The sequence below is a fragment of the Stenella coeruleoalba genome (assembly GCF_951394435.1).
Source record: "Stenella coeruleoalba genome assembly, chromosome: 9".
In the NCBI taxonomy this organism is placed as follows: Eukaryota; Metazoa; Chordata; class Mammalia; order Artiodactyla; family Delphinidae; genus Stenella; species Stenella coeruleoalba.
The window spans coordinates 87504915-87531119 of NC_137155.1; the positions used below are offsets into that span (position 1 = coordinate 87504915).

At 42.8% G+C, this 26205-nt stretch overlaps 1 protein-coding gene across 1 annotated transcript; it reads left to right on the forward strand.

Moving 5' to 3' along the window:
• Positions 1 to 1952: 1952 nt before the first annotated feature.
• On the forward strand, positions 1953 to 26180 carry TMEM140 (transmembrane protein 140). Its single transcript, XM_079932154.1, has 2 exons — positions 1953 to 12790; positions 25549 to 26180. The coding sequence occupies exon 2, from the start codon at positions 25585 to 25587 to the stop codon at positions 26170 to 26172; it is 588 nt and encodes a 195-aa protein (XP_079788280.1). The 5' UTR covers positions 1953 to 12790; positions 25549 to 25584; the 3' UTR covers positions 26173 to 26180.
• The last annotated feature ends 25 nt before the right edge of the window (positions 26181 to 26205 follow it).

Below are 26205 nucleotides of genomic sequence, written 5' to 3' on the forward strand. Positions count from 1 at the left end.
AAAAGCCCAGGACCAGATGGCTTCACAGTCAAATCCTATCAAACATTTAGAGAAGAGCTAACACCTAACCTTCTAAAACTCTTCCAAAATATAGAAGAGGGAGGAACACTCCCAAACTCATTCTATGAGGCCACCATCACCCTGATATGAAAACCAGACAAAGATGTCACAAAGAAAGAAAACTACAGGCCAATATCACTGATGAACATAGATGCAAAAATCCTCCACAAAATATTAGCAAACAGAATCCAAGAGCACACTGAAAGGATCATACACCATGATCAAGTGGGGTTTATTCCAGGAATGCAAGGATTCTTCAATATATGCAAATCAATCAATGTGATACACCATATCAACAAATGGAACGATAAAAACCATAAGATAATCTCAACAGATGAAGAAAAAGCTTTTGACAAAATTTAACAACTATTTATGATAAAAACCCTCCAGAAAGTAGGCATAGAGGGAACTTACCTCAATATAATAAAGACCATATATGACAAACCCACAGCCAACATCGTTCTCAATGGTGAAAAACTGAAACCATTTCCACCTAGATCAGGAACAAGACAAAGTTGCCCACTCTCACCACTATTATTCAACATAGTTTTGGAAGTCTTAGCCACAGCAATCAGAGAAGAAAAAGAAATAAAAGGAATCCAAATCGGAAAAGAAGAAGTAAAACTGTCACTGTTTGCAGATGACATGATACTACACATAGAGAATCCTAAAGATGCTACCAGAAAACTACGAGAGCTAATGAATGAATTTTGTAAAGTAGGAGGGTACAAAATTAATGCACAGAAATCTCTTGCATTCCTATACACTAATGATGATATATCTGAAAGAGAAATTAGGTAAACCCTCCCATTTACCACTGCAACAAAAAGAATAAAATACCTGGGAATAACCCTACCTAAGGAGACAAAAGATCTGTATGCAGAAAACTATAAGACACTGATGAAAGAAATTAAAGATGACACAAACAGATGGAGAGATATACCATGTTCTTGGATTGGAAGAATCAACATTGTGAAAATGACTCTACTACCCAAAGCAATCTACAGATTCATACAATCCCTATCAAACTACCAATGGCATTTTTCACAGAACTAGAACAAAAAATTTCACAATTTGTATGGAAACACAAAAGACCCCGAATAGCCAAAGCAATCTTGAGAAAGAAAAACGGAGCTGGAGGAATCAAGCTCCCTGACTTCAGACTATACTCCAAAGCTAAAATAATCAGACAGTATGGTACTGGCACAGAAACAGAAATACAGAACTGGATAGAGAGCCCAGAGATAAACCCACACACATATGGTCACCTTATCTTTGATAAAGGAGGCAAGAATATACAGTGGAGAAAAGACAGCCTCTTCTATAAGTGGTGCTAGGAAAACTGGACAGCTACATGTAAAAGAATGAATTTAGAACACTCCCTAACACCATGCACAAAAATAAACTCAAAATGGATTAGAGACCTAAACGTTAAGACCAGACACTATAAAACTCTTAGAGGAAAACATAGGCAGAACACTCTATAACATAAATCACAGCAAGATCCTTTCTGACCCACCTCCTAGAGTAATGGAAATAAAAACAAAAATAAGCAAATGGGACCTAATGAAACATAAAAGCTTTTGCACAGCAAAGGAAAACATAAACAAGACCAAAAGACAACCCTCAGAATGGGAGAAAATATTTGCAAATGAAGCAACTGACAAAGGATTAATCTCCAAAATTTACAAGCAGCTCATGCAGCTCAATATCAAAAAAGCAAACAACCCAATCCAAAAATGGGCAGAAGACCTAAACAGACATTTCTCCAAAGAAGATACACAGATAGCCAACAAACCCATGAAAGAATGCTCAACATCACTAATCATTAGAGAATTGCAAATCAAAACTACAATGAGGTATCAACTCACACCGGTCAGAATGGCCATCATCAAAAAATCTACTAACAATAAGTGCTGGAGAGGGTGTGGAGAAAAGGGAACCCTCTTGCACTGTTGGTGGGAATGTAAATTGATACAGCCACTATGGAGTACAATATGGAGGTTCCTTATAAAACTAAAAATAGAACTACCATAGCAATCCCAATACTGGGCACATACCCTGAGAAAACCGTAATTCAAAGAGTCATGTACCACAATATTCATGCAGCTCTATTTACAATAGCCAGGGCATGGAAGCAACCTAAGTGTCCATCAACAGATGAATGGATAAAGAAGATGTGGCACATAAATACAATGGAATATTACTCAGCCATAAAAAGAAACGAAATTGAGTTATTTGTAGTGAGGTGGATGGACCTAGAGTCTGTCATACAGAGTGAAGTAAGTCAGCAAAACAAATACCATATGCTAACACATATATATGGAATCTAAAAAAAAAAAAAGGTTCTAAAGAATCTAGGGGCAGGACAGGAATAAAGATGCAAACATAAAGAATGGACTCGACATGGGGAGGGGGAAGGATAAGCTGGGATGAAGTGAGAGAGTGGCATTGACATATATAAATACCAAATGTAAAATAGATAGCTAGTGGGAAGCAGCCTCATAGCACAGGGGGATCAGCTCAGTGCTTTGTGACCACCTAGAGGGGTGGCATAGGGAGGGTGGGAGAGAGACGCAAGAGGGAGGGGATATGGGGGTATATGTATGCATGTAGCTGATTCACTTTGTCATAAGCAGAAATTAACACAACATTGTAAAGCAATTATACCAATAAAGATGTTAAAAGAAAGAAAGAAAAATTTAAAATCCAAAGGGGAAAAAAAAATTTCTGAGACAGGCAAAAATTAGAATAATACTAAACCTATGCTAAAAGAAATATTGAAAGACCTTCTCTAAATAGAAAAGAAGTAAGAATCTATAGGAAAGAGATAAACACAACTACAAAATAAATCACTTAAATAAGCCAGCATACAGATTAAATAGAAAAAAATTTTTTTAATTTGTATATGTGAAAGTGATTATAACTACAATGAATAGCAAAAGGATCAATATGAAGATGTAAGAGGACATCAAAATCATAGAATGTGGGGGAGAGAAGTAAGAAAATGTAGATTTTTTCTGAGATTGTATTTGAGCCTATATGACTACCAGTCTAAAGCAAGTAGATATAGTAATGGGTTAACATTCTTGAAAATCAGGGTAACCACAAATCAAAAACATAAAATATATTCACAAAAACCAAAAAGAATAGAGCAAAAGCATAATATAAAAGAAAACCATCAAACCCCAAAAGGAAAAACAAAAAGAAAAAGAAAGGAATAAAGAAGAAATACAAAATCAACTGGAAAACAAGGTTTAAAATGGCAGTAAATTCGTAACTATCAATAATTACCTTAGGGACTTCCCTGGTCGTCCAGTGGTAAAGAATCGCCTTCCAATGCAGGGGACGTGGGTTTGATCGCTAGTCAGAGAACTAAGATCCCACATGCCGCAGGGCAACTAAGCCCACGCACCACAACTACTGAGCTCCTGGGCCTCAACTAGAGAGCCTGCGTGCCGCAAACTACAGAGCCCATGCACTCTCGAACCCGCGCGCCACAACTACAGAGCCCACTCACCCTGGAGCCTGCATGCCATAACTAGAGAGAGAAAACCTGCACGCCACAACTAGTGAGAAGCCTGCGTGCCACAACGAAAGATCCCACGTGCCTCAACGAAGATCCCGCATGCCGCCAAAAATAAATAAATAATAGAAAATCTTTTTTAAAAGTAGCTTGAATGTCAATAGACTAAACGCTCCAATCAAAAGACACAGAGTGGCAGACTGAATAATAAAACATAACCTATAATATGCTGCCTACAAAAGCTCACTTTAGGGTGAAAGACACACACAGATTAAAGTGAGGTGATGGAAAAGGAAATTTCATGTAAATGGAAATGACAAGAAAACAAGGGTAGCAATACTCATATCAGACAAAATAGACTTTAAAACAAAGGCTATAAAGAAAGGCAATAAAGGACATTATATAATGATAAAGGGATCAATACAAGAAGAGGATATTGCACTCTTTAACATACATGCACCCTACATAGGAGCACCTAAATACATAAAACAAATACTAACAGACATAAAGTAAGAAATTGACAGGGATACAATAATAGTAGGATACTTTAATACCCCACTGCCATCAATGGACATATCTTCCAAACATCAAACCAATAAAGCAACAGAGATTCTAAATGATACAATAGAACAGTTAGACATAATTGACATTTTCAGGACATTACATCCAAACACACACACACACACACACACACACACACACACACACACACAGAATACACATTCTTTTCAAGTGCACATGGAACATTCTCCAGGACTGACCACATACTAGGATACAAAACAAGGCTCAACAAATTTAAGAGGATAGAAATTATTTCAAGCATCTTTTCTGACCACAATGGTATGAAACTAGAAATCAACCACAGAAAGAAATGAGAAAGAAACAATTACATGGAGACTAAACAACATGCTACAAAAGAAACCAATGGGTCAACAATGAAATCAAATAGGTATTTTTAAAATACCTTGAGACAAATTACAATGAAAACACAACCATACGAAATCTATGGGATGCAGCAAAAGCAGTCTTTAGAGGGAAGTTCATTGCAATATAGGCCTTCCTCAGAAAACAAGAAAAATCAGGAAAAATGATCAAATAAACACCTATCCTATTACCTAAAAGAATTAGAAAAAAGAGGAACAAACAAAACCTAAAAGTCAGCAAAAGAAAGAGAATAATAAAGACCAGAGAGGAAATAAATAAAATAGAAACAAAAAAGAAAAAAAAAATCAATAAAACCAAGAGCTGGTTATTTGAAAAGGTAAACAAAACTGACAAACCTCTGGCCACGCTCACCAAGAAGAAAAGAGAGAGGACCCAAATAAACAAAATAAGAAATGAAAGAGGAGAAATAACAACTGATACCACAGAAATACAAAGAAACCATAAATGAATACTATAAACAATTGTATGCCAACAAATTGGACAACCTAGAAAAAAATGGACAAGTCCATAGAAACATACAGCCCACCACAACTGAATCAAGAAGAAATAGATAGGAATTCCCTGGTGGTCCAGTGGTTAGAACTTGGTGCTATCACTTCGACATGTGGGCCCAAGTTTGATCCCTGGTTGGGGAACTAAGATCCCACAAGCTGCACTGTGTGGCCAAAAAAAAAAAAAAAAGGAAGAAGAAGAAGAAATCAAAAGTCCAGGACCAGATGGCTTCAGAGGGGAATTCTACCAAATGTACAAAGAAGAACTTACACTGATCCTTCTCAAACTCTTCCAAAAGATCAAAGAGGATGGATCAGTTCCAAAGTCATTCTATGAAGCCACCATCACCCTAATACCAAAACCAGACAAAGACACTACTGAAAAAGAACATTATAGGACAATATCTTTGATGAATGTAGATGCAAAAATCCTCAACGAAATATCAGCAAACAAATCCAACAACACATAAAAAATGTCATACACCATAATCAAGCTACATTCATCCCAGGGTCACAAGGAGGGTTCAACATATACAAATCAATCAATGTGATACACGACATCAACAAAAGAAAAGACAAAAGCACACGATCATCTCAATAGATGCAGAAAAATCATTTGATAAAATTCAACATCCATTCATGATAGAAACTCTCACCAAAGTGGTACAAAGCGAACATATCTCAACATAATAAAAGCCATTTATGATAAACCCAAGCCAATATAATACTCAACGGTGAAAAGCTGAAAGCCTTCCTGTTAAAATCTGAAACAAGACAAGGATGCCCACTCTCACCACTTCTATTCAACATAATAGTGGAAGTCCTAGTCACAGCAATCAGACAAGAAATAAAAGATATTCAAATTGGAAAGGAAGAGGTAAAATTGTCATTATATGCAAGATGACATGCTACTATATATAGAAAACCCTAAAGACTCCACACAAAAACTATTAGAACTGATAAACAAATTCAACAAGGTAGCAGGATACAAGATTAACATACAGAAATCGGTTGCATTTCTTTACACTAACAATGAAGTACCAGAAGTAAAAAAAAAAAAACCCATTTAGAATCACATCAAAAAAAAAAAAAATACATAGGAATAAACCTGACCAAGAAGAAGAAAGACCTATACACTGAGAACTATAAAACATAGATAAAGGGAACTGAAGATGATTCAAAGCAATGGAAAAATATTCCATGCTCTTGGATTGGAAGAATTCATATTGTTAAAATGGCCATACTACCCAAAGCAATTTACAGATTTAATGTGATGTCTATCAAATTACTCATGACATTTTTGACAAAACTAGGACAAATAATCCTAAAATTTATATGGAACCATAAAAGACCCAGACTTGCCAAAGCAATCCTGTGGATAAAGAACAAAGCTGGAGGTACTGCCTTCCCAGACTTCAGACAATACTACAAAGCTACAATTATCAAAACAGTATGGTATTGGCACAAAAACATACATATGAATCAATAGAAAAGAGAGCCCAGAAATAAATCTATACACCTAGGGTCAATTAATCTTCAACAAAGGAGGCAAGAATATACAATGGAGAAAAGACAGTCTCTTTAGCAAGTGGTGTTGGGAAAGCTGGAGAGCCAAATGTAAATCAATGAAGTTAGAACACTCCCTCATACCCTACACAAAAATAAACTCAAAATGGCTTAAAGACTTAAATATAAGACAATGACACCATAAAACTACTAGAAGAGAACACAGGCAAAACATTCTCTGACATAAAATTGTAGCAATGTTTTCTTAGGTCAGTCTCCCAAGGCAATAGAAATAAAAGCAAAAATAAACAATGGGACTTAAACTTATCAGCTTTTGTACAGCAAAGGAAACAATGAACAAAAAGACAACATGCAAACTGGGAGAAAATATTTGCAAATGATGCAACCAACAAGGGCTTAATTTCCAAAATATACAAACATCTCATACAGCTCAATATCAAAAAAACAACCAAATCAAAAAATGTGCAGAAAACCTGAATAGACATTTCTCCAAAGAAAACATACAGATGGCCAATAAGCACATGAAAAGATGCTCAACTATGCTATTAGAGAAATGCAAATCAAAAGCACAATGAGGTATTACCTCACACCAGTTAGAATGGCCATCATTTAAAAGTCTACAAATAATAAAACACAGATGAACAATACAATAACTGAAATTAAAAATAGACTAGAAGGAAGCAATAGCAGAATAACTGAGGCAGAAGAACAGATAAATGACCTAGAAGATAGAATGGTGGAAATCTCTGCCATGGAACAGAATAAAGAAAAAAGAACAAAAAGAAATGAGGACAGCCTCAAAGACCTCTGGGACAATATTAAATGCACCAACATTTGAATTATAGGGGTCCCAAAAGAAGAAGAAAAAGAGAAAGGGCCCGAGAAAATATTTGATGAAATTATAGTCAAAAACCTCCCTAACACGGGAAAGGAAATAGTCACCCAAGTCCAGGAAGCACGGAGAGTCCCATACAATATAAACCCAAGGAGGAACACACCAAGACACATACTAATCAAAAAAGCCTACAAATAATAAATGCTGGAGAAGGTGTGGAGAAAACAGGAACTCTCCTACACTGTTGGTGGGAATGTAAATTGGTGCAGCCACAATGGAAAACAGTATGGAGGTTCCTTAAAAAACTAAAAATTGAGCTGCCATATGATCCAGCAATCTCACTCCTGGGCATATATCCAGAGAAAAGTCTAATTTGAAAAGATACATGCACCCCAATATTCAGAGCAACACTATTTAAAACAGCCAAGACATGGAAGCAACCCAATGTCCATCAATAGATGAATGGATAAAGGAGATGTGGTACATATATACAATGGAATATTACTCAGCCATAAAAATCATGAAATAATGCCATTTGCAGCAACATGGATGGATCTACAGATTATCATACTAAGTGAAGTCAGGAAGAGTAAGACAAATACCATGTGATATCACTTATATGTAGAATCTAAAATGATACAAATGAAAGAGAACTAGAGTCACAGACACAGAAAACAAACTTACGGTTGCCAAAGTGGAAAGGGAGTGGGGGAGAGATAAATTAGGAGTTTGAGATTAGCAGATACAAACTACTATATATAAAATAAATAAACAATAAGGTCCTACTGTATAGCACAAGGAACTATATTCAATATTCTGTAATAAACCATAATAAAAAAGATTAAAACAATATATATATGTATAACTGAATCACTTTCTGTGCACCAGAAACTAACACACTGTAAATCAACTATACTTCAATTTAAAAAATAAAAATAAAATAATAATAAAAAAATAACATAAAATACACAAGTAGGAAAAAAATCTCAACAGTAAGAAAACAAATAGTTCATTTAGAAAATGGGCAAAAGACATGAATTGATATTTCACCATACAGAATATACAGATAGCACATAAGCCATGAAAAGATGTTCCACATCATTAGCCATTAGGGAAATGCAATTAAAACCACAATGAGATATCACCACACTCGTATCAGAATGGCTATAATAAAAAATAGTGAGCACCAAATGCCGATGAGGATGCAAAGAAACTGGGTTACTCACATACTGCTGGTGGGAATTTAAAATGGTACAGTCACTCTGGAAAATAGCTTGGCAGTTTCTTTAAAACCAAATATATAACAACCATATGACCCAGCAATAGCTCTCCTGAGCATTAATCCCAGAGGAATGAAGACTTATGTTCACAAACCTACACACAAATGTTTATAGCAGCTCTACTTGTAACAGCGATAAAATGGCAACAATCCTTATGTCCTTCAATGGATGAATCATTAAACAAACTGGTACATCCATGCCATGAACTACTACTCAGCAATAATGAGGAATGAACTACTGATACACAAAACAACCTGGATGAGTCTCCAGAGAGTCATGCTGGGTGAAAAAAGCCAATCGCAAAAGGTTACATATGGTAACCACATTCTCGAAATAACAAAATTATGTAATTTGGACAACAGACTGATTGGCAGGAATTAAGGAGGGGATGAGGAAGGAGGAAAGTAGGTATGACAGTAAAAGGGAAACATGAGGGGACTGTTCTGTATCCTGACTATATCTATGGCAATATCCTGATTGTGTTATTGTTTCTTATTTTGTAATTTTCTGAAATTTGTCATTTCGCATTTGTTCATGATACTCTTTGCTATCTAATGTCTTTAGATTATATGAAGTTAAAACTTTTCCCTTTAAAAAACAACAAAGGGGCACAAATCCAGTTCTAGAACTGCAACCTGAGAAAATCCTCCATCCACTCCCCAGTGAGAATACCAAAACTGGTTTTTTTTAAAAAAATTAAAGTTTTTAGAAATTGTCCTAAGGGCACACAACAAGCGAAGAAACATTTATTCAAGAAAATCTACCAAATCTCAGTAAGAGCAGTGAGAGTTTGTGGCACTTAAGCCACAACCCATTTCTCCCTTCACCCCAGTTCAGCATGAGGGAAACTCCACTCTCCCAAGTGTGTGACCAAGGACACAGGAATAGCACTCCCACAGCTCCCAGTCAAGGGCTATGGTATCTCCCCAGGCAAGGCAGGCTGCTAGCATTTCTCATGCCCCTACCTTTATTTCAGAGGCTAAATTCCAGGAAAGTACAACCAAGAAAGAGGTCAGAGCCTCCTGTCCTCCACCCAACCAGAGGGCTGGGTGGAGGACAAGACAAAGGCTCTTCCCCAGATACAGCAGGCCAAGAAGCTGGAGTCCCAGTCACCTTTGCCCAAGCTTGTTCATAGGGTGGAGGTTCCATGCAGGGTAAAAAGACCAGCGGCTACCGCCCTACCCAGCACCACACTCAAAAAGCAGAGGTGTGGCTCTAGAAGTGGATCGCTGCCTCCACCCCCAGCTCCACAGCTGTGGCTCAGAGAGTTTGCCCCAGGAGGAGAGGCATTCCATAAGAACTAAGAGCTCTGAAGTTCTCCCTGCCTATACTGATTTGTTTGGAACAGAATGTGGAGAAGCTCAAGCCTAAGGGTGCTGTCAAAAACAACAGAGATTTGGGGGGTTAGCAATTAAGAGGAGGCTAGTAGCTTGGTAAGAGCGACAAACTCTACTAGAGGACCACTATGTTGTCAGAGGGAACCAGTGAAAGAGACAGCTAAAGAGAGCCCTCCAAGGGTTTAAAAAAAAAAAATTAGACTTTCAGTAAAAAATGGCAAACTGGACACATATTTAGACACATATTTATCCTTTTTTTTTAATCCTTTTGAGAAGGACACACATGCTCCTTCTCAGAAACCTACTAAAATAACAATTTTATATTTTAAGACAAAGCTACAAGGATGAGACTAGGAGAAGAGGCCATTTTGGAAGCTAGAAAGCAGAATGGCTCTAAACTGCTCAACTTCTAGTGAAAGCTAGATGGAATGGAACAAGACTTTCAAAATTATAAAGGCAAATTATTTTTAACCTAAAATTCTATACTCTTCTAGCTTTGATCAAATTTAAGAATAGAATAAAAATAGATCAAGAGGGCTTCCCTGGTGGTGCAGTGGTTGAAAGTCCACCTGCCGATGCAGGGGACGCGGGTTCGTGCTCCCGTCCGGGAGAATCCCACATGCCGCGGAGCGGCTGGGCCCGTGAGCCATGGCCGCTGAGCCTGCGCGTCCGGAGCCTGTGCTCCGCAACGGGAGAGGCCACAGCAGTGAGAGGCCCGCGTACCGCCAAAAAAAAAAAAAAAAAAGAATAGATCAAGAAAAGCTTCTGACACAGGAAATATGAGATCCAACATTGGACAGAGGCAATGAGAACCCCAGGATGGTGGTAGTGAAATGAAATACCAGGATGACAGCTGTGTATCAGCCCAGACTTGTTGGGAAGGCTCCAGGGGAGACTATCTTGGGAAGAGATCAAGTACCATGCCTACAAATTCCTTGAAAAAAGATATTATGAAGATTTAAGGGTTGGGTTAGTGTTAAGTACACAGAAAACCACGCAAACAAACAAAAAGTTAAGGTGAGTATCATCTCCAGAAAAAGACAAAAAATTATGCAGGAAATGAAAGAAATTATCATTTTCTGTGTGGCTCAGCTACTATATATGGTATTTACACAGTTATAATATTGTAGACACTGAGTACCAATTTAAACAAAATAATAACCAATTTGGAAGAGGGAATTAGGACTTGTGGCACATGGGTCAGGAAGAAGAAAGCTACATCTTCATCTTCTACAGTTGAGAGTCAAAAGATTATGCCAGAAACTGAGAAATCAAGAAGTACCATTATCAGCATGTTACTTACAGAGCAGAGGTAAATACCTAAAGAATCAGGTAAAACAGACGAGGTGCTTACCCTGGAGAAGAAGAAGGTGCTAGTGCGGGACTACTGTTTTCTATAACAAACTTTGACAAATTCTTGACTCTTTAAAAACTATGTGCATTCTAACTTGAAATAAAATTCTTAAATGTATACTTCTATCTCTTCTATATTGTGTCACTTCATTCACCAGTGTTCGGGTTTCAGCGTGACTAGTTTATACCAGTACCAAAAAATTAATTTTATCTCTGCCTTGAAGGCATTATTATGAAGGCTAGACAAGATATTCAGAAATTCTGCTTTTAATAACAGCTACCATTACTGTGTGCCCAGTACTGTACTAAGAACCTTCATACATTATCTCCAATTTCCACAACAGCCATGCAAAGTAGGTATTGTTTCCATTTTACACATGAGACCCTGATGCTCAGAGAGGTTAAATAATTTACTAATCTGTAGCAGAGCTCCTTGATCCCAGAGTTTCTGTTCTTCCTTCCTATTAGATCACATCACCTACATCACCTCTTTCTAGGGTTTGAGTTTAAAAGAACTACAAAGGGGAAAAAATGTAGCAGTTCAAAGAACTCCTTTGAGGGAAGGCCAGGGAGGGGAAGAGGAACCCTGAAGGATTCAGCAATATTACTAGGTAGCTGTCTACTGACTTAACCGAGCTTAACCCCAAATTGGAATTTCCAGCTGGTCATGTGAGCATAGAAAGCAATTTTTAAACTCTGGCTAGGAGCCCCTATGATTACAAAAATAAAAGCTCCGGTCTGCTCTTATTTTGAAATAAGATATTCCAGCTGTTCCAGCATGGGCCTAAACACCCTGGTGAGGACACTAAGACGACAAGGTTTTGTGTCCAGGGATACCCAGTCATCCTACAAGGCTGATTTCCGAAAAGGAGGGGACAGTTGTATAACTTCTTCCCCAGTGGTGACCTCGGTCTGGGATCTCAGACCAGATGATCTTGAGGGTCCCTTCTTAGTAAGATTCTAGGTTGTATTTATCTTGGTTTAAAACATTAGGAGTCTTGAGAGTGTCTTGGCCAGTTTCCTTTCTGGAATTGTGGTGTGATATAATCAAGACACTTGCCTGCCTCTTTAAGTCTATTGGTTGGTTGGTTCAGGTGTGGGTAAAGTGGCCAGTTTGAGGAACAACAATGTTGTTTACATTCTTTCTTTCTGAAAAGTCAGGAGCCACCGGCAAGAAATGAAAGTGAAATCAGGGGATAGTGTCATCAGTCAGCACAAATGTGACAAAGTTCAGAGAGCTGTTTACTTAGGCACAACTGCGCCTGCCAGCCAGTCATAAGCTCGGGGCTTATGCTCGGGGCTGCATCGTTCCAGTCTCCACCGGCCTCGTTTCTGGAACCTGACATTAGGACGCAGCGAGAGAGAAGAATCAAGCGAACATGATTTCCTGCTCCTCCTCTTTATGAGTGTTTTGTGGGTTCTGCATCTTCTTTTTGGTAAGTACCTACCCTACATGCCCCACAGCTCGCCCAGACGCCTGCCTCTCTGCAAGACAAGTCAGCTTTCCTCTCAGACCCTGCATTCTAGCCATGGGCCTGGGGAAACGACTGGTAGTGAGGATCTGGGGACCTTCCCCCCCATACAGACCCACCTTCGTGAGCTCTGCTCTTCCCTCCTTCTCCCTACTCCCTGCAGCATCACTGTGCGACTCTGGCCTCAGAAGGGGTGCAGGTAATGTCAGTATAACTGGTTAGAAATGCAGGGGAGAACTGTGGGCAGCAGGGTCTTGCACCGAGTCTGTACAAATAATGGTTTGTGACGCATGAAGTGGATTCTTCATCAGAAATAGGCCACCAAACAAAAGCAGATCACTGACTCGCAGTAGCTAAACTGGTAGTTACAGGAAACACTATGAGTTCTTAAAATACGCACTGTGGACTAAGATTGTCAGAAAGACCTGTGTTCTTGACTCAGAAAGAAGACAAGAGATTTTCAGACCCTGTGTTATTAGACGACATTGCTTTTCACACCTTGATGGAAATTCATGGCGGGATTTTAGTTCAGTTGGTGATCTTAAAAGATTTTTTTTTAATGTGGGCTATTTTCCTAATAATTTCCAATATGCTTCTTCACCTGTAAAATCAAAGGCTCTTTGGGAAGAGATAAATACATGTATTATGTGATTTATCCTTCCTCCCTCCCTCATGACGGCTGAAATGCATTTTTCAGTACCTTCTTCCTAAACCTCATCTCTCCCAAAGTCCCGAATCCGTGCACATGACGTTCTCCTTTTGATTTTGTATATTCCCCTTTCTCAACACTCTTTCCAGCTAACCCCCTGCTTTATCTAGTCACTAAGATTGTTGGTTTTCTAAATTTCACTTTTACATAAATATAACACATGATTCTGGAAATATTTTTAATGTAAAAAGAAAGGAACTCTTACCCATGCCAGAGATATCAGGGCAAACATGAACATTTTAGAAAAATTCCTTAGTCTCTTTCTTGCAGTTATACTATAAAGTGTGATTTCAGACCTGGTTCTTCTAAAGGCTGCATAGAGTTTTAGTATCTTGATATGTCATAATTTGATTCTAATGTTGGGCATTCAAGTTGCTTCTCATTTTTTGCCAAAGTAATACTATGATGAACATTCCTGTATATAAATCATTGATTGCATTTCTGATTGCTGCCTTAGGGTAGACTCATAAGTGGAATTACTTGGCCAAAAGGTATGATGGTTTTTAGGGTTTTCAGTGCCTTTTGCCATATTGCCTCCCAGAATGTTTCTAGGAATTTTCACATCCACCATCATTATATGAAAATGCTAGTTTTACTGCACTCTTGATATCAGTGTTTTTAGCTGCAGTTTTAATAGGGAAACTTATAGGTTATTTTACTTGGCATATCTTTGATTACATTACATGAGGTATATAGACTTTTTTTCATGTTAGTTAATGTGATAGAGTGTTTTATAATAAGAAATATGTGTTTGGTCTCTGTCCCCATTTCTGGCACAGAGCTCCTAAAACCCTTGGAATTTCCTTAGTGATAACAGAGGTAAAGGTGTCTTTTTTTTATTCATTACAAACCCTTTTCAACCACATCTGAGTTGTTAACTTTTGGCAAGTCGCTAAGAATGGGGCCGGCTGCCAGGGAAAACCACCACCCCAGCCCCCAACCTCTAGGGAGGTGAGAGCGGCTGGAGACTGAGTTCAATCACCAGTGGCCAATGATTCAATCATACCTACGTAATGAAACCTCCATAAAAATCCCTGAAGTACAGGGTTCAAGAGCTTCTGGGTTGGTGGACACACAGAGATGCCAGGAGGGTGACAGGCCTAAAGAGGGCATGGAAGCTCCACGACCCTTCCCCCCACCCTTTGCCCTACGCATCTTCTGGGTGGCTGTTCCTGAGTTGTATCCTCCTATGATGAATGAGTATTCTAGTAAGTAGGCTGTTTTCCTGAGTTCTGTGTGAGCCACTCTAGCAAATTAATCAAACCCAAGGAGGGGGTCATGGGAAACTCGAAGTTATCCTAGACTTGCACTGCGGGGGGCAGCGCTCGGCTTGTGGCACTGACCCCTTAACCTGTGGGATCTGATGCTATCTCCAGGTAGATAGTGTCAGAATTAAGTTAAATTATAGGACATCCAGGTGTCACAGAAACTTCCTTGGTGGGGAAAAACCCTCACACATGTGGTGGAGGGTACAAATAAACAGAAGAGCTTTTACAGTTAACTATTTTGCATTCCTTCTTACGTGAAATATCTCTTCATATGCCTTGTCCATTTTTATGGAGATTAATGTTTTTCTTATCTGTTTGCATGAACATTTGTTATATTAGGTATATTAACCATTTCATGTTTGTTGCAGATATTTTTCCATACTCACTGACTTTTTTGGGGGGGGCTGCATTGGGTCTTCTTTGCTGTGCTCTGGCTTTCTCTAGTTGTGACGAGCGGGGGCTACTCTTCGTTGCGGTGTGGTGGCTTCTCTTGTGGCAGAGCACAGGCTCTAGGCGTGTGGGCTTCTGTAGTTGTGGTGCAAGGGCTCAGTGGTTGTGGCTCACGGGCTCTAGAATGCAGGCTCAGTAGCTGTGGCGCACGGGCTTAGTTGCTCTGTGACATGTGGGATCTTCCTGGACCAGGACTTGAACCCGTGTCCCCTGCACTGGCAGGCAGATTCCTAACCACTGTGCCACTAGGAAAGCCCTCCACGATCACTGACTTTTAATTTTACATTTTGTTGTATAAAATGTATATTTTAACAGTTAAATCTGTACTGCTTTTTTCTTTGTAGTTTCAATTTGCTTTTAAGCTCAGAGCATTCTTTCTCATTCATAAATCAAATATTTACTTTTTTCTTTTGTCTGTTTGTTCCTTACACTTCACTATCGGATCCATGTGAAATTTATTTTGGTATGTGGAGTGAGATGAGGCCCTAAAATAGTTTTCTTTTGTTTTAACTAATCAATTGCTTCAGCATTAGTCAATGGAAAACCCTTTCTTCCACTGAATTATAACACCAATTTTACGGTGTATTAACTTCATATACATGGCTTTTCTGAGACATTCTGCTCTCTGAGCTGTCCATCCAGTACCCCTGCCATTCTGTTCTATTGGGCCCACTTCCCCCTCAGTTATTTCTCCTTGGGAGCTGGACACTGCAATGACCTCAGTGACTCTAGCCTGCCTTAGGCCTCTTCAAGTGAACTACAGCTTAAGGTGAATTAATTAATATAATAAATATCTTTGGAAGTTTAATCTTCACATATGCATACACAGTATGTTCTCGCAGAAACTGAGACTTTTTGCAGGGCTTTATTCTATACCCCTAGGCTCACACCACCTCAGCTGTCTCAGTCCTGTCAAAATGACAGAACTGAAATAATTTAGCAATGAGTTTACTCATTCCTTCGTTCAAGGAAAAACAATCCACAGATCCAGGGAGCGTGGCGCCTCACAAGCGGTGGAGCATTCTTTCTAGGGATGTGGGACAGAGCGTTAGAAGAGGCAACGTGGCTTATGAAGAAGCCTCGACCTCGTAGCCAGCAGGCCCTGTTTCCTGGGGAAGGTGAGCTGGCTCAGGCTGCTGGAAGACTGTGATTGGTGTATGTTAGGGTTCCTTGACAGGTGTTTCCCAGGCAGGCTGACTTGGGTTTAGATTTGTGACCTGGGCTGGGCCACTGGGGCCGCCTCGTTTTCTGAGTCCCAATATACAACTTAACTTTATCAGCCAAAAATCTAGACTTGAATAGACTTTGGGAGGGGACGCCCCCGATCCCCAGCTCTTCTGTGAGGACACAGATCTTCTGCCCACTCAGCAGCAGTAGGGAGGTGCAGGTACTAACAGCCAAGACCCTGGCAGAGCAGAGAACACAAAGGAGCAGCGACCTCGGCCCCTTCCTGCAGCATCCCGCCCACCAGGAAGCATCAGGCCTCAGTCAGCACCCCCCTAAGAGTGACCAGGGAAAGATTCACTTTCTGAGGGATGGAGGGAGAGGCCCCATAGCACCTGCTACTCAGTTTGCCTGTGATTTGCTTTCTTTGAGTTATTTTAGTGAGTTACAAAGCCATTTCATATGCGTTACAAACTCTCCAGGTAAGAACCGCATCCTCCTGTGTGGGGATGGAGGTGAAGTCCGAGAAAACTTAGCCTCCTTTCCAGCCAACTCTCAAAATAACTTTTGCAAAACTGAAGGTCTAAGTCTAAGTGACCATCTATCATTCTTTCCCTCCTCTTCTTTCCTTTTGACTTCTGGGGGCAAACTATGTTCACTAGTTTTACAGCAGGGCTAGTGGGCAGAACCGCCAGAGACAATGCCTGGCACTGCTCCAACCCCAGTTCAGGAACTCTCCGCACCTTCAGCCCCGCCACCTGGGGCCTCGCGCCTTAGGTTTGGGGGAGCAGGGGCTTGAGTTAATGAAGCACCTAGTGAGGATATAATCCAAACCTCTCACCCTGGCCTCCAAGGTCCTCAGGGACCTGGGTCCGCTCACCAGTCCAGCCTCGTCCTGTCCCCTCAGTCACTGGGCTGTCACCCAGTGTCTGTTCCTCTCCCAACCCGGTATTTATAACCACTGCACTCTGTTTCTAGAAGCCTCTTCCCCTGGCTTTTTCACATCCCTCAGGCCTCAAATCAAATGTCTCCTTCACAGACAGGCCTTCCCTGACCCTCCAATGGAGACCCATCACTTCCTTCTACCAGGTTCTCTCCTTCACATCACCCTGTTTATTTGCTTCCCAAATCTCTTCAAAAATTATAATTATCTTTTTAAAAATACATGTTTGGTGTTTGTCTCCCCAACCAGAGTGCAAGCTCAAGGAAGGCAAGCCCCTGCTTTGCCCCGCATGTTACTGATTCCCCAGGGCCTGTGACTCAGGGAATCGTCCAACATGTATGATCGCTGGAGTCACAAGAGGAAACCCTGGCCTCATCAGTAGAAGGGGGGGCAGTGGCTCTCCAGGTGAGTGCAGGATAGAGGGCAGAAGCAGCATAATCGAGGGCGACAGCAAAGGCCGTCACTCTTTGCTGGTACTGTTATTTGTCTTCAAACTCTGCCTTGGGGCCTGTGAATCTTGGCCCCCCCCGTAAACTGCACTGTGAAGTCCCCCCAGTAAAAACCAAACGAGGATGGGTCCCAAGGTGCAGGCGTTTTCTCATTTTTAAGGATTATTTTTCCCCGCGCTAAATTTTTTTTGATCTTTGTTCCCAGCTGGATCATCTGCTTACTAGCAGGGCTAATGAGCAACAGAACAACTGGACAAACAGCAAGTTAATATTAATGGAGCTGCTGAGACAGTCTATTGCGGTAGCTTGCTGGAGGTGGAGGGGGTGGCGAGTGCGCCAACTCCACGCTGCAGTCTCATGGTGTAGTCAAGTTTCTGCTGGCAAAGCTGTTTTTATTTACATGGAAAAATTAAGTAAATCCAGACGTCACAGTGTTCCATAAAAAGCCACTGCTGGCCCGGCCATCCGTGCGGCATCTGAAACCCAGGCGGCTGCTTCCATCTTACAACATTTGGGAAACAGCGCTGTGGCCTCGTTTTCAAAAGTAAGAACCTGAGCTCACGTTTCTGCCAAAGCAAATATGACACATTTCCCTTTCTTCTTCCCTTTTTATTTTCGTCAGGAGCCACACCCAAACCACAAGCACAGTGATGGCTCAATGAGTTCAGCTAGACAGATTTTCGCCAGGGCTGGAGGCCCCCTCTGACAACCTGGCTCTCTCCTCTGTCAGATTCTGTTTTTCTGACTTTCTTCTGCTCGTATTTTCTTCCCTGGGCTTCGCTCCCCCCCATTCACGTCGCAGCCACGCCCTCCGCCCCTGTCCTGCTCTTCCCTCGTGTCCCCTTTCTCCCCTGGACCACAGCCTCCACCACGGCACCAGAGCAGGCAGCAGTCCACCTGTGCAGATCAAATTAACTCACTTCAGTCTCACAACAGCCCCCAGGGACAGGCCCGAAGGCGCGTTAAGGGCGGGGATGTAGACTCCGGCAAGCTCACTGACATGCCCAAGGTCACGCGCTATGAGCGACAGGACAGCAGCCTGAACCCCGGTGGTCTGGCGCTAAGGTCCACGCTCTTCACCACCACATCCCTCAAACCATCCCGGAGTCGTCCGCGCCAGCCACCAGTGAGGACAGCTTCCTGGAGTCCAGGTTCTCCAGGGAAGCTCTGTTCTGAACTCCAGTACTAGTGTCTCCTCAAGAATGTCACTTCTCTGAGCCTCAGTTTCCTCTCTATGATAATAATTTAAGTAACACTAGGTAACGTTCCACATGCTGCACATAAATCACCTCACTTAATTTCCATAACATTTACAAAACATGCTCTATTGTTATACCCATTTTGCAGATGAGAAAACTAGGCAGAGAGACATTCAGGTAGCTAGTAAATGGTAGAGCAGGGATTTGAACCCAGGACACACAGCTTCAAAGTCTAAGCTCAATGTCACCCCCATACAAGAGGAGAATAATGTGATGTCCACACACTGTGGCCGTGAAGATTAAAGGGGATGATGCACGTGAGGGCCAGACCTCGGGAGACAAGACTCAGGTTCTTACAGTGATTTCACAATTCTGCCCGACAGGCCTCACCAGGCTCACTTGGGGAAGTCACTGAGCCTCACTAAGCCTCAGTTTTCTCCTCTGGAAAGTGAAGATAATAACATTAAATGTGCTCTCATAGTGAAAACTTAAGAATACCTGCTAAGTGCTTAGTACAGGGCCTGGCGCAGAGTAAATGCTCAAAAAGGTTTTGAGGTCAGTATTTGATCTTTAATAAGCCCTCAATCAAACTAGATTCTTTCTTAGACACCTCCAGTGATCATAAAGACTTCTCAAAGCAAGTTCTGCCCTCCAAGCTCCCCTATAGCTTTCTTAAGTCATTAATGAGAAGGAAGGCCGGGAGATGAATTTGTAGCCGACAAACTAGAAACCCATCCGTTTTTCTTTCAAGCTTCTGTTCCACAAAACTTGCACACTGTGTAGTGTCTGTCAGCAGCAAAATTGTAACATCCAAGTTTTGCCAGGTCATGGCAGCAACTGCTCCTGCTGGTGCGGGGGGCGGGGCGGGGCCTCACCACACCTGAGTCCCTCCTTGCAAGGGGCCTCACAGTGTCCAACGCCTGAAGCTAGCTACAGGCTCACATACATGTCTGAGAAAGAGGGGACAAGCTTGAGGAAACTTACATTTAGGAAATGGGAAGCATAAAAAACAGAGAAGGAGGAGAACTAGGACAGAGATTCAGGTCAAAAAAATAGAAGCAGGTCTTCCCTGGTGGCGCAGTGGTTCAGAGTCCGCCTGCCAAGGCACGGGACACGGGTTCGTGCCCCTGTCCGGGAAGATCCCTCATGCCGCGGAGCGGCTGGGCCCGTGAGCCATGGCCACTGAGCCTGCGCGTCCAGAGCCTATGCTCCGCAATGGGAGAGGCCACAACAGTGAGAGGCCTGCGTACCGCAAAAAAAAAAAAAATAGAAGGAGGCATTTACGAAGCTCTATGTGCCATGGCTGACGTTCACGAAACCATTCAGAGGTCACTCAGTGGATACTTACTATGTGCCCATAATGTGCCAGGTAGTCCTGGGTGTTGCGGATGTAACAGTTAAAGGCAGATTTTGAGAGAGACGGGCAGCGATAGATTTTTGTCTGATTTGCCTAACAGATAAAATTCCTTGCCCACATGAAGTTTACATTCTACTGAGGGTTGTAGATGGAAGACAAAAGAAAACATTTAGCACGTTAGATGGTGGAAAACGGCAAGGAGGAAGAGCAGGGAAGCAGCACAGGGAGAGCCATGCCGGTGCCGCGGAAGGGCTGCTGCGGCTTCAAAATGCCGACCAGGGATGGCGCCACTGAGAAGGGGACCTTTGAGCAGAGACCCAGGGGAGGCAGACACGTGATAACAGAGACCCAGGGGAGGCAGACACGTGATGACAGAAGAGCACTCCAGGCGAGGAATGCAAGTGCAAAGTCCCAAGCTTGCCTAAAGTTTTTGGAAAATGCGAAAGGAGCCAATGTGGCAGAAGCTGGGGGAGGGAGTGGAGAGCAGGAATAACGGGAGAAGAGGTCCAGGAGGTGACACGGGCACTAACAGCACTGGGGAGTCCTGATCCCAAAGAAGCAGGAGAAGGCCAAGTTATTGTTAATGTTGTCCCTGGAAAGTGGGCGCCCTTGGCGTCAAGAGTCATCCTTGTTAACAAGCTCCAGGACATTTACACACCTGCGGGCACAGCACACTGTACCATTCCCTGGCCGAGGAATTCAAACGTTCCAGAGTCTCGTCCCCACCCTCTGGAGCAGGAGCTCGGGCTGAAGGGGACACTTACAGGAACTTGCCTTCCTCTCCGATGGGCACCTATAAGGGCTCATTAAACACGTGATGAACGAAGCAGAATCTCCCGGTGGTGGATGAGTGGTGCCCTGATATGAGCGCCAGTGCAGGGTGCTCCAGGAGGCTACCCTCGGGGGCATCATTCGGGACAGAGGCGTGCAGGTGGTGAACTCGGGCAAAATGGCAAGAAACTAAATAAGCCCCAGCTATATAAAGTCTTGTTACTCAATATCATTAGACGCTCAGGCAGGAAGAACGAACTGAAGAAACAGAATGAGGTGGGTGATTTGGGAGTGGGTATTTTTGCTAAGTCAATGTAGAGAAAGGAGTTTTGTGGGGAATCTCGTATGTTGGGGTAAGATGAAAATGTAATATGTGAAGTCATGATTAGAGCAGTGACGAATCAGAAGTTATAAATAAGTGTGTGATCAACATCTGTATACAGCAGCCGCATAATGATTAAGCTGATAGATATTTTAGCATAAAAGAAAGAAGTGCTTGGGAGCTGGAGCTACAGACCTTCTCTAAAATGGAAACAAAAGGTCGACGGGCAGCAGTTTGCAAAGTTCACTTTGACCCTGGAACTCAAGAGAGCACGTGGTAGGCCTTCAGCCATCTGAAGTAAACAAGCCAGTGTCGGTGGCAAGAGCCGGCCTCCCCGCTCCACCAGCCCTTCTCAAGTGTCCCTTACAGTCAAGGGGCAGGCCAGGGGTGAAACCTATGCTGGGAAAAGCTCTCTGGTCACCCGTTCTCTGCCTGCCAGGCGTCCTGTACTCGGGGCGTGGGCGGCTGGAGGGATTTCCAGTGCAACAATCCGCCAGTGCTCCAACCCTCCCTCAGACACGACCTCATGCAAGTTTCCCTCTTTTAACATGAAGGTGGCAAGAACGTAATTTAGAAGATCAGGATACTATGTCTGTGCCTCTTTCAGCCATCATCCCATCAGCGTGAAAACTTCAGAGGTGCTTAAACTAGAAAACAAAAGCAGACCAACTGCCTCGAATGCACTGTCTGGGAGTGTTCTCCTTCTGCTTCTCTAACTGGGACCCTGCTGCCCTGGGCTCTCCGGTGACAAGCGTGAACACACTCCACACACTCACTCAGAGTCAAGATCTGTGTCTTGGTCCAGGGGCCCCACTGCCACAAAGGGTTATGCTTTACGATGACCGCTGTGACGACAAAAGGCTAGCAGCCTTTATTTATAAAGAGCTCATATACAGAAACCAAACAGAAACCAAAACTGAAAATGATAGAAAGAAAAAAAAAAAGGAAATGACAGCACTCCCAAGAGAAGAAAACAGAGACGGTAAACACTTAAAAAACGTTAAACCTTGCTCATTAAAAAGAAACAGTACAGCAATGCTGTGTCATTTTTCATTATCAAAGATGAAAAGACAAGAAAATTCAATCTGGGAGGATGAGATGAGAAAGTACTCTCTTAAGCTGCTGGTGGAAGGATAAACTGATTCACAAACATAGTCACCCTGGCATTATTTTTAATATTATAAAACAACATCGTAAGACAGAATATATAAACCATACACAATAGAACAGCTAACGCAGCCGTTAAAAATATTGTTTAGGAAACACTTCTAGTGACAAAAGGAAATATTAATGCTATAATGATGTTTACAAAGTGGGATACAAGCACATATATTTACGTGGTCCCAACTATGTAAAGCAACATTATAGAAGGAAATGTGTCGTTGACTGGTTACTTCTACAACCTTGAAATTATAGACGATTTTTAGTCTTGTCTCCATACTTTCGTGCATTTTTCTAGTTTTCTACAACCAAGATGCATTACTTTATTATAAACAGGAAAACTTCACCTAAAAATAGCAACAGTGACTCAGCAGTGTCCCCTTCTGCCCTCTGAAGGAAGCACAGGCTTATCATCTAAAGGGAACTAAAAAGCTCATTGTGGTGAGAACATGAATACTAGGATTGTTAAAAGCCAAAACAAAACAAAACAGGGTAAGCTCTTAGGAAGGCAGAGCAGAGTACCCTAGGGTTTTCCAACCAAATAACCATATCGTTTTACTGGGAAGTGTTTAGAAAAAAGAAGCTAGGACTAACCCCCAACCTCTCTGTCCACATCCCAACAGGAAGCACGGAGGAGCCATCCCAGCACTGACTAAATATATATGAGACGTAAAACACGGCCCCTCACCTCAAGAAGCTTTGCCGTCTTGTTAGATAAGTACATGCAGGACCTAAAGGGCGCTACCTGTCATTTTCATTCAAAAAAAAAAAAAAAGAGTTCCTACTGTGTATCACGCACCATTCTGGGATAAAACAGCGAGTGGGAGCATAATCTTGGCCTTCAGCTACAGCAGAGTGTGGGCTGAAGTAGTCTGAGAAAGCTGGTGAAAAATTAGTAGGACTCAAGAGAGGCAGAGAACAGGGTAGGACTTGAGGAGGTGGAGTGCCTGAGCGGGTGGGCAGTCGGGAACGGGGACAGTGGGCAGGTGCCGGACTGAGCAAAGCAAGGGGGGAAGACCAAAGGGAGCTGGGCCTCACTGGAGAACCCAAGTTCAAGTTCTAAGCCATACCAGGTCGTGGTGAGCCTCATGTACCAGGCATAGGAGTTGGGACTGAATTCTATGTGCATAAAGGGGTGAGAGGAAGTAAATCAGGGACTACCACCTTCTCCACACGCCTGCTCATGGGCTTCCTAGCTCCAATTTATTTTGTCTCACTCTCTGTTGAAAACCTCGAGAGAGAAGAGGAAGTCAGAAACAAAGGCCCTGGGTGCCTGGGGAGCTGCTGATTGACATGGCTCAGGCAGTCTCCTCTGAGAAGCCCCAGGAATCTTTTTGCATTAAGCTTTATATATACATATATTTTTTTAGCCCAAGTGTAACAGGCTTGAAATAGGAGAAGTAAGAGGGAGCGTTTACACAAAGGCACCCCAACTCCCAACCTGGACCATGGAGGCAAGTCAAATCTCATTTCCCACTGCACCATGGTGTAAATCCGGATTCCAGTCCTGGAAATCCATCCTACACCCCGAAATACCTAAATGCATTAAAAATGGAGATACAGGCTTTTACAAACACTTGTTAATATGTAAAACCGTGCAAACTATGTTCCTGTTGGGAATTCTTCCCATCCCGTGGGCTGCACCGGTTAAAACTTACCGTACCAATCTAATACCGTGGACTAAACACACTCTTCTTATACCTGGTAAATCTGTCTCTGCCAAAGGAGTCACTGATAAATCTTTATTCTCATCAGCCACCTACTGCAGACTGAACATCTGTGTCCCCCCAAAGTTCGTATGTTGAAACCTAACCCCCAACGAGACAGTATTTGTAAGTGGGGCCTTTGGGAGGTGATTAGAATGGGATCGGTGCCCTTAAAAAAGAGGCCCCAGAGAGTTCCTGGTCCCTTCCACTATGTGAGGACACAGCAAAAAGCTGAGCCCTTACCACACTCCGAATCGGCCGGTGCCTTGATTTTGGACTTGCCGCCTGAACTGAGAGGAAGAAATCTCTGTTGCTGACGAGCCACCCAGTCCGCGGTAATTTGCTGTAGCAGCCTGCATGGCCTGACGCTGCCCTCCCCCTCAGTCTGCTCCACGTCCTGCCCCCCTCACCACGCTTTGTTTTTCCACGCGCAGGACAAGTGTGGGAGTGGTCAGGCAGACCCTCCAGCCAGCTCTGGGAAAGGTGAGGGGCTGCACCTCTCAAGGGGTCCCTCCAGAAATTGATCTCCAGGGCCACCACTGGCCACCACTCCCTGCACTGCCCACACCACGGGCAGCCCTGGCCGGGTGCACTGCAGGATACCACTCTGTTCTGGCCCTGTGCTCCCAGGCACTTCAGGATGGAAATGGCTGTTTTGTTCCATATTGGCAAATTTACAAATATGAAGGCATAGTATGCAGATTACTGTTTGAGAGGCCAATTTGGAGAAGTCCTTCTGATTAAAAACTTAGTGAAAACATTTTTCCAAAAAGATGACGAAGGTACATCCTATATATATCGATACTATATACTATGGAGGGACTAGAGAAAGCAAGTTTCCTGTAGATCAATTTGGCAAAATGCAGTAAAATCACTAAAAAATATTGCTACCCTTGACCCAGTGACTGCAGTTTTAGATATTAATCCTAAGGAAAAATCGGATTCAGCAAAGTCTCAGGCCAAAGGTCATTCAGTTATGATATTTCCCGCCCCCAAAGCTGCCAGGAGGGCCCTTCCTCCTGATCTCAACCCAGAGAGGCAGCTGAGGACTTAGCCCGTGGAGCCTGCCTGGAGGTTACCCCAGATGTCTTGGTTTTAGTTTGGCTGTCTGAAGGGAGTTTGCCACAGGTTTTTATGGAATTCCAGAAGGGAGAGCAGGAGCTTGAGAAGAAACTGGGAGGGAGACAGGGAGAAATGGACACTCACAGCGTGACTTCCTGCAGGTACCCAGGAAGGCGCCCTGCGAAGCGCAGGAGAAGATGCCCGTCCTAAGGTCAAGGCGGAGTAACCAACTGCTGTTCCTGGGAATCATGACACTCACAGTCACAGTGATCTTCCTGCTGTTCTTTGCTCTCCTCTGGAAGGCCGGCAACCTTATCGACTTGCCCAACCTCAGAATTGGCTTCTACAACTTCTGTCTTTGGAACGAGGGCACTGGAGCCCTACAGTGTCACCAGTTCCCTGAGCTGGAGGCCCTGGGGGTGCCTCGAGTTGGCCTGGCCCTGGCCAGGCTTGGCGTGTACGGGGCCCTGGTCCTCACCCTCTTCGTGCCCCTGCCTCTCCTCCTGGCCTGGTGCAACAGGAACGAGGGAGAGTGGCAGCTGGCCGTGGGCTTCCTGGCCACGTCCTCCATGCTGCTGGCCAGCGGCCTGGGCCTCTTCCTCACCTACACATGGAAGTGGCTCCGGCTCTCCCTCCTGGGGCCTGGGTTTCTAGCTCTGGGTGTTGCCCAGGGCTTACTCATCCTCTTGCTTATGGCCACAGTCGTGTTCCCTCAGAGGGCAAAGGACAAGAACTTGAGAGCTGCTAGCTCTAAAGGCTTACGTGATTGCAAGGGTTCTGTTTGAACTATGCTCAGAGAAGGTGCCAGAGGATTCACG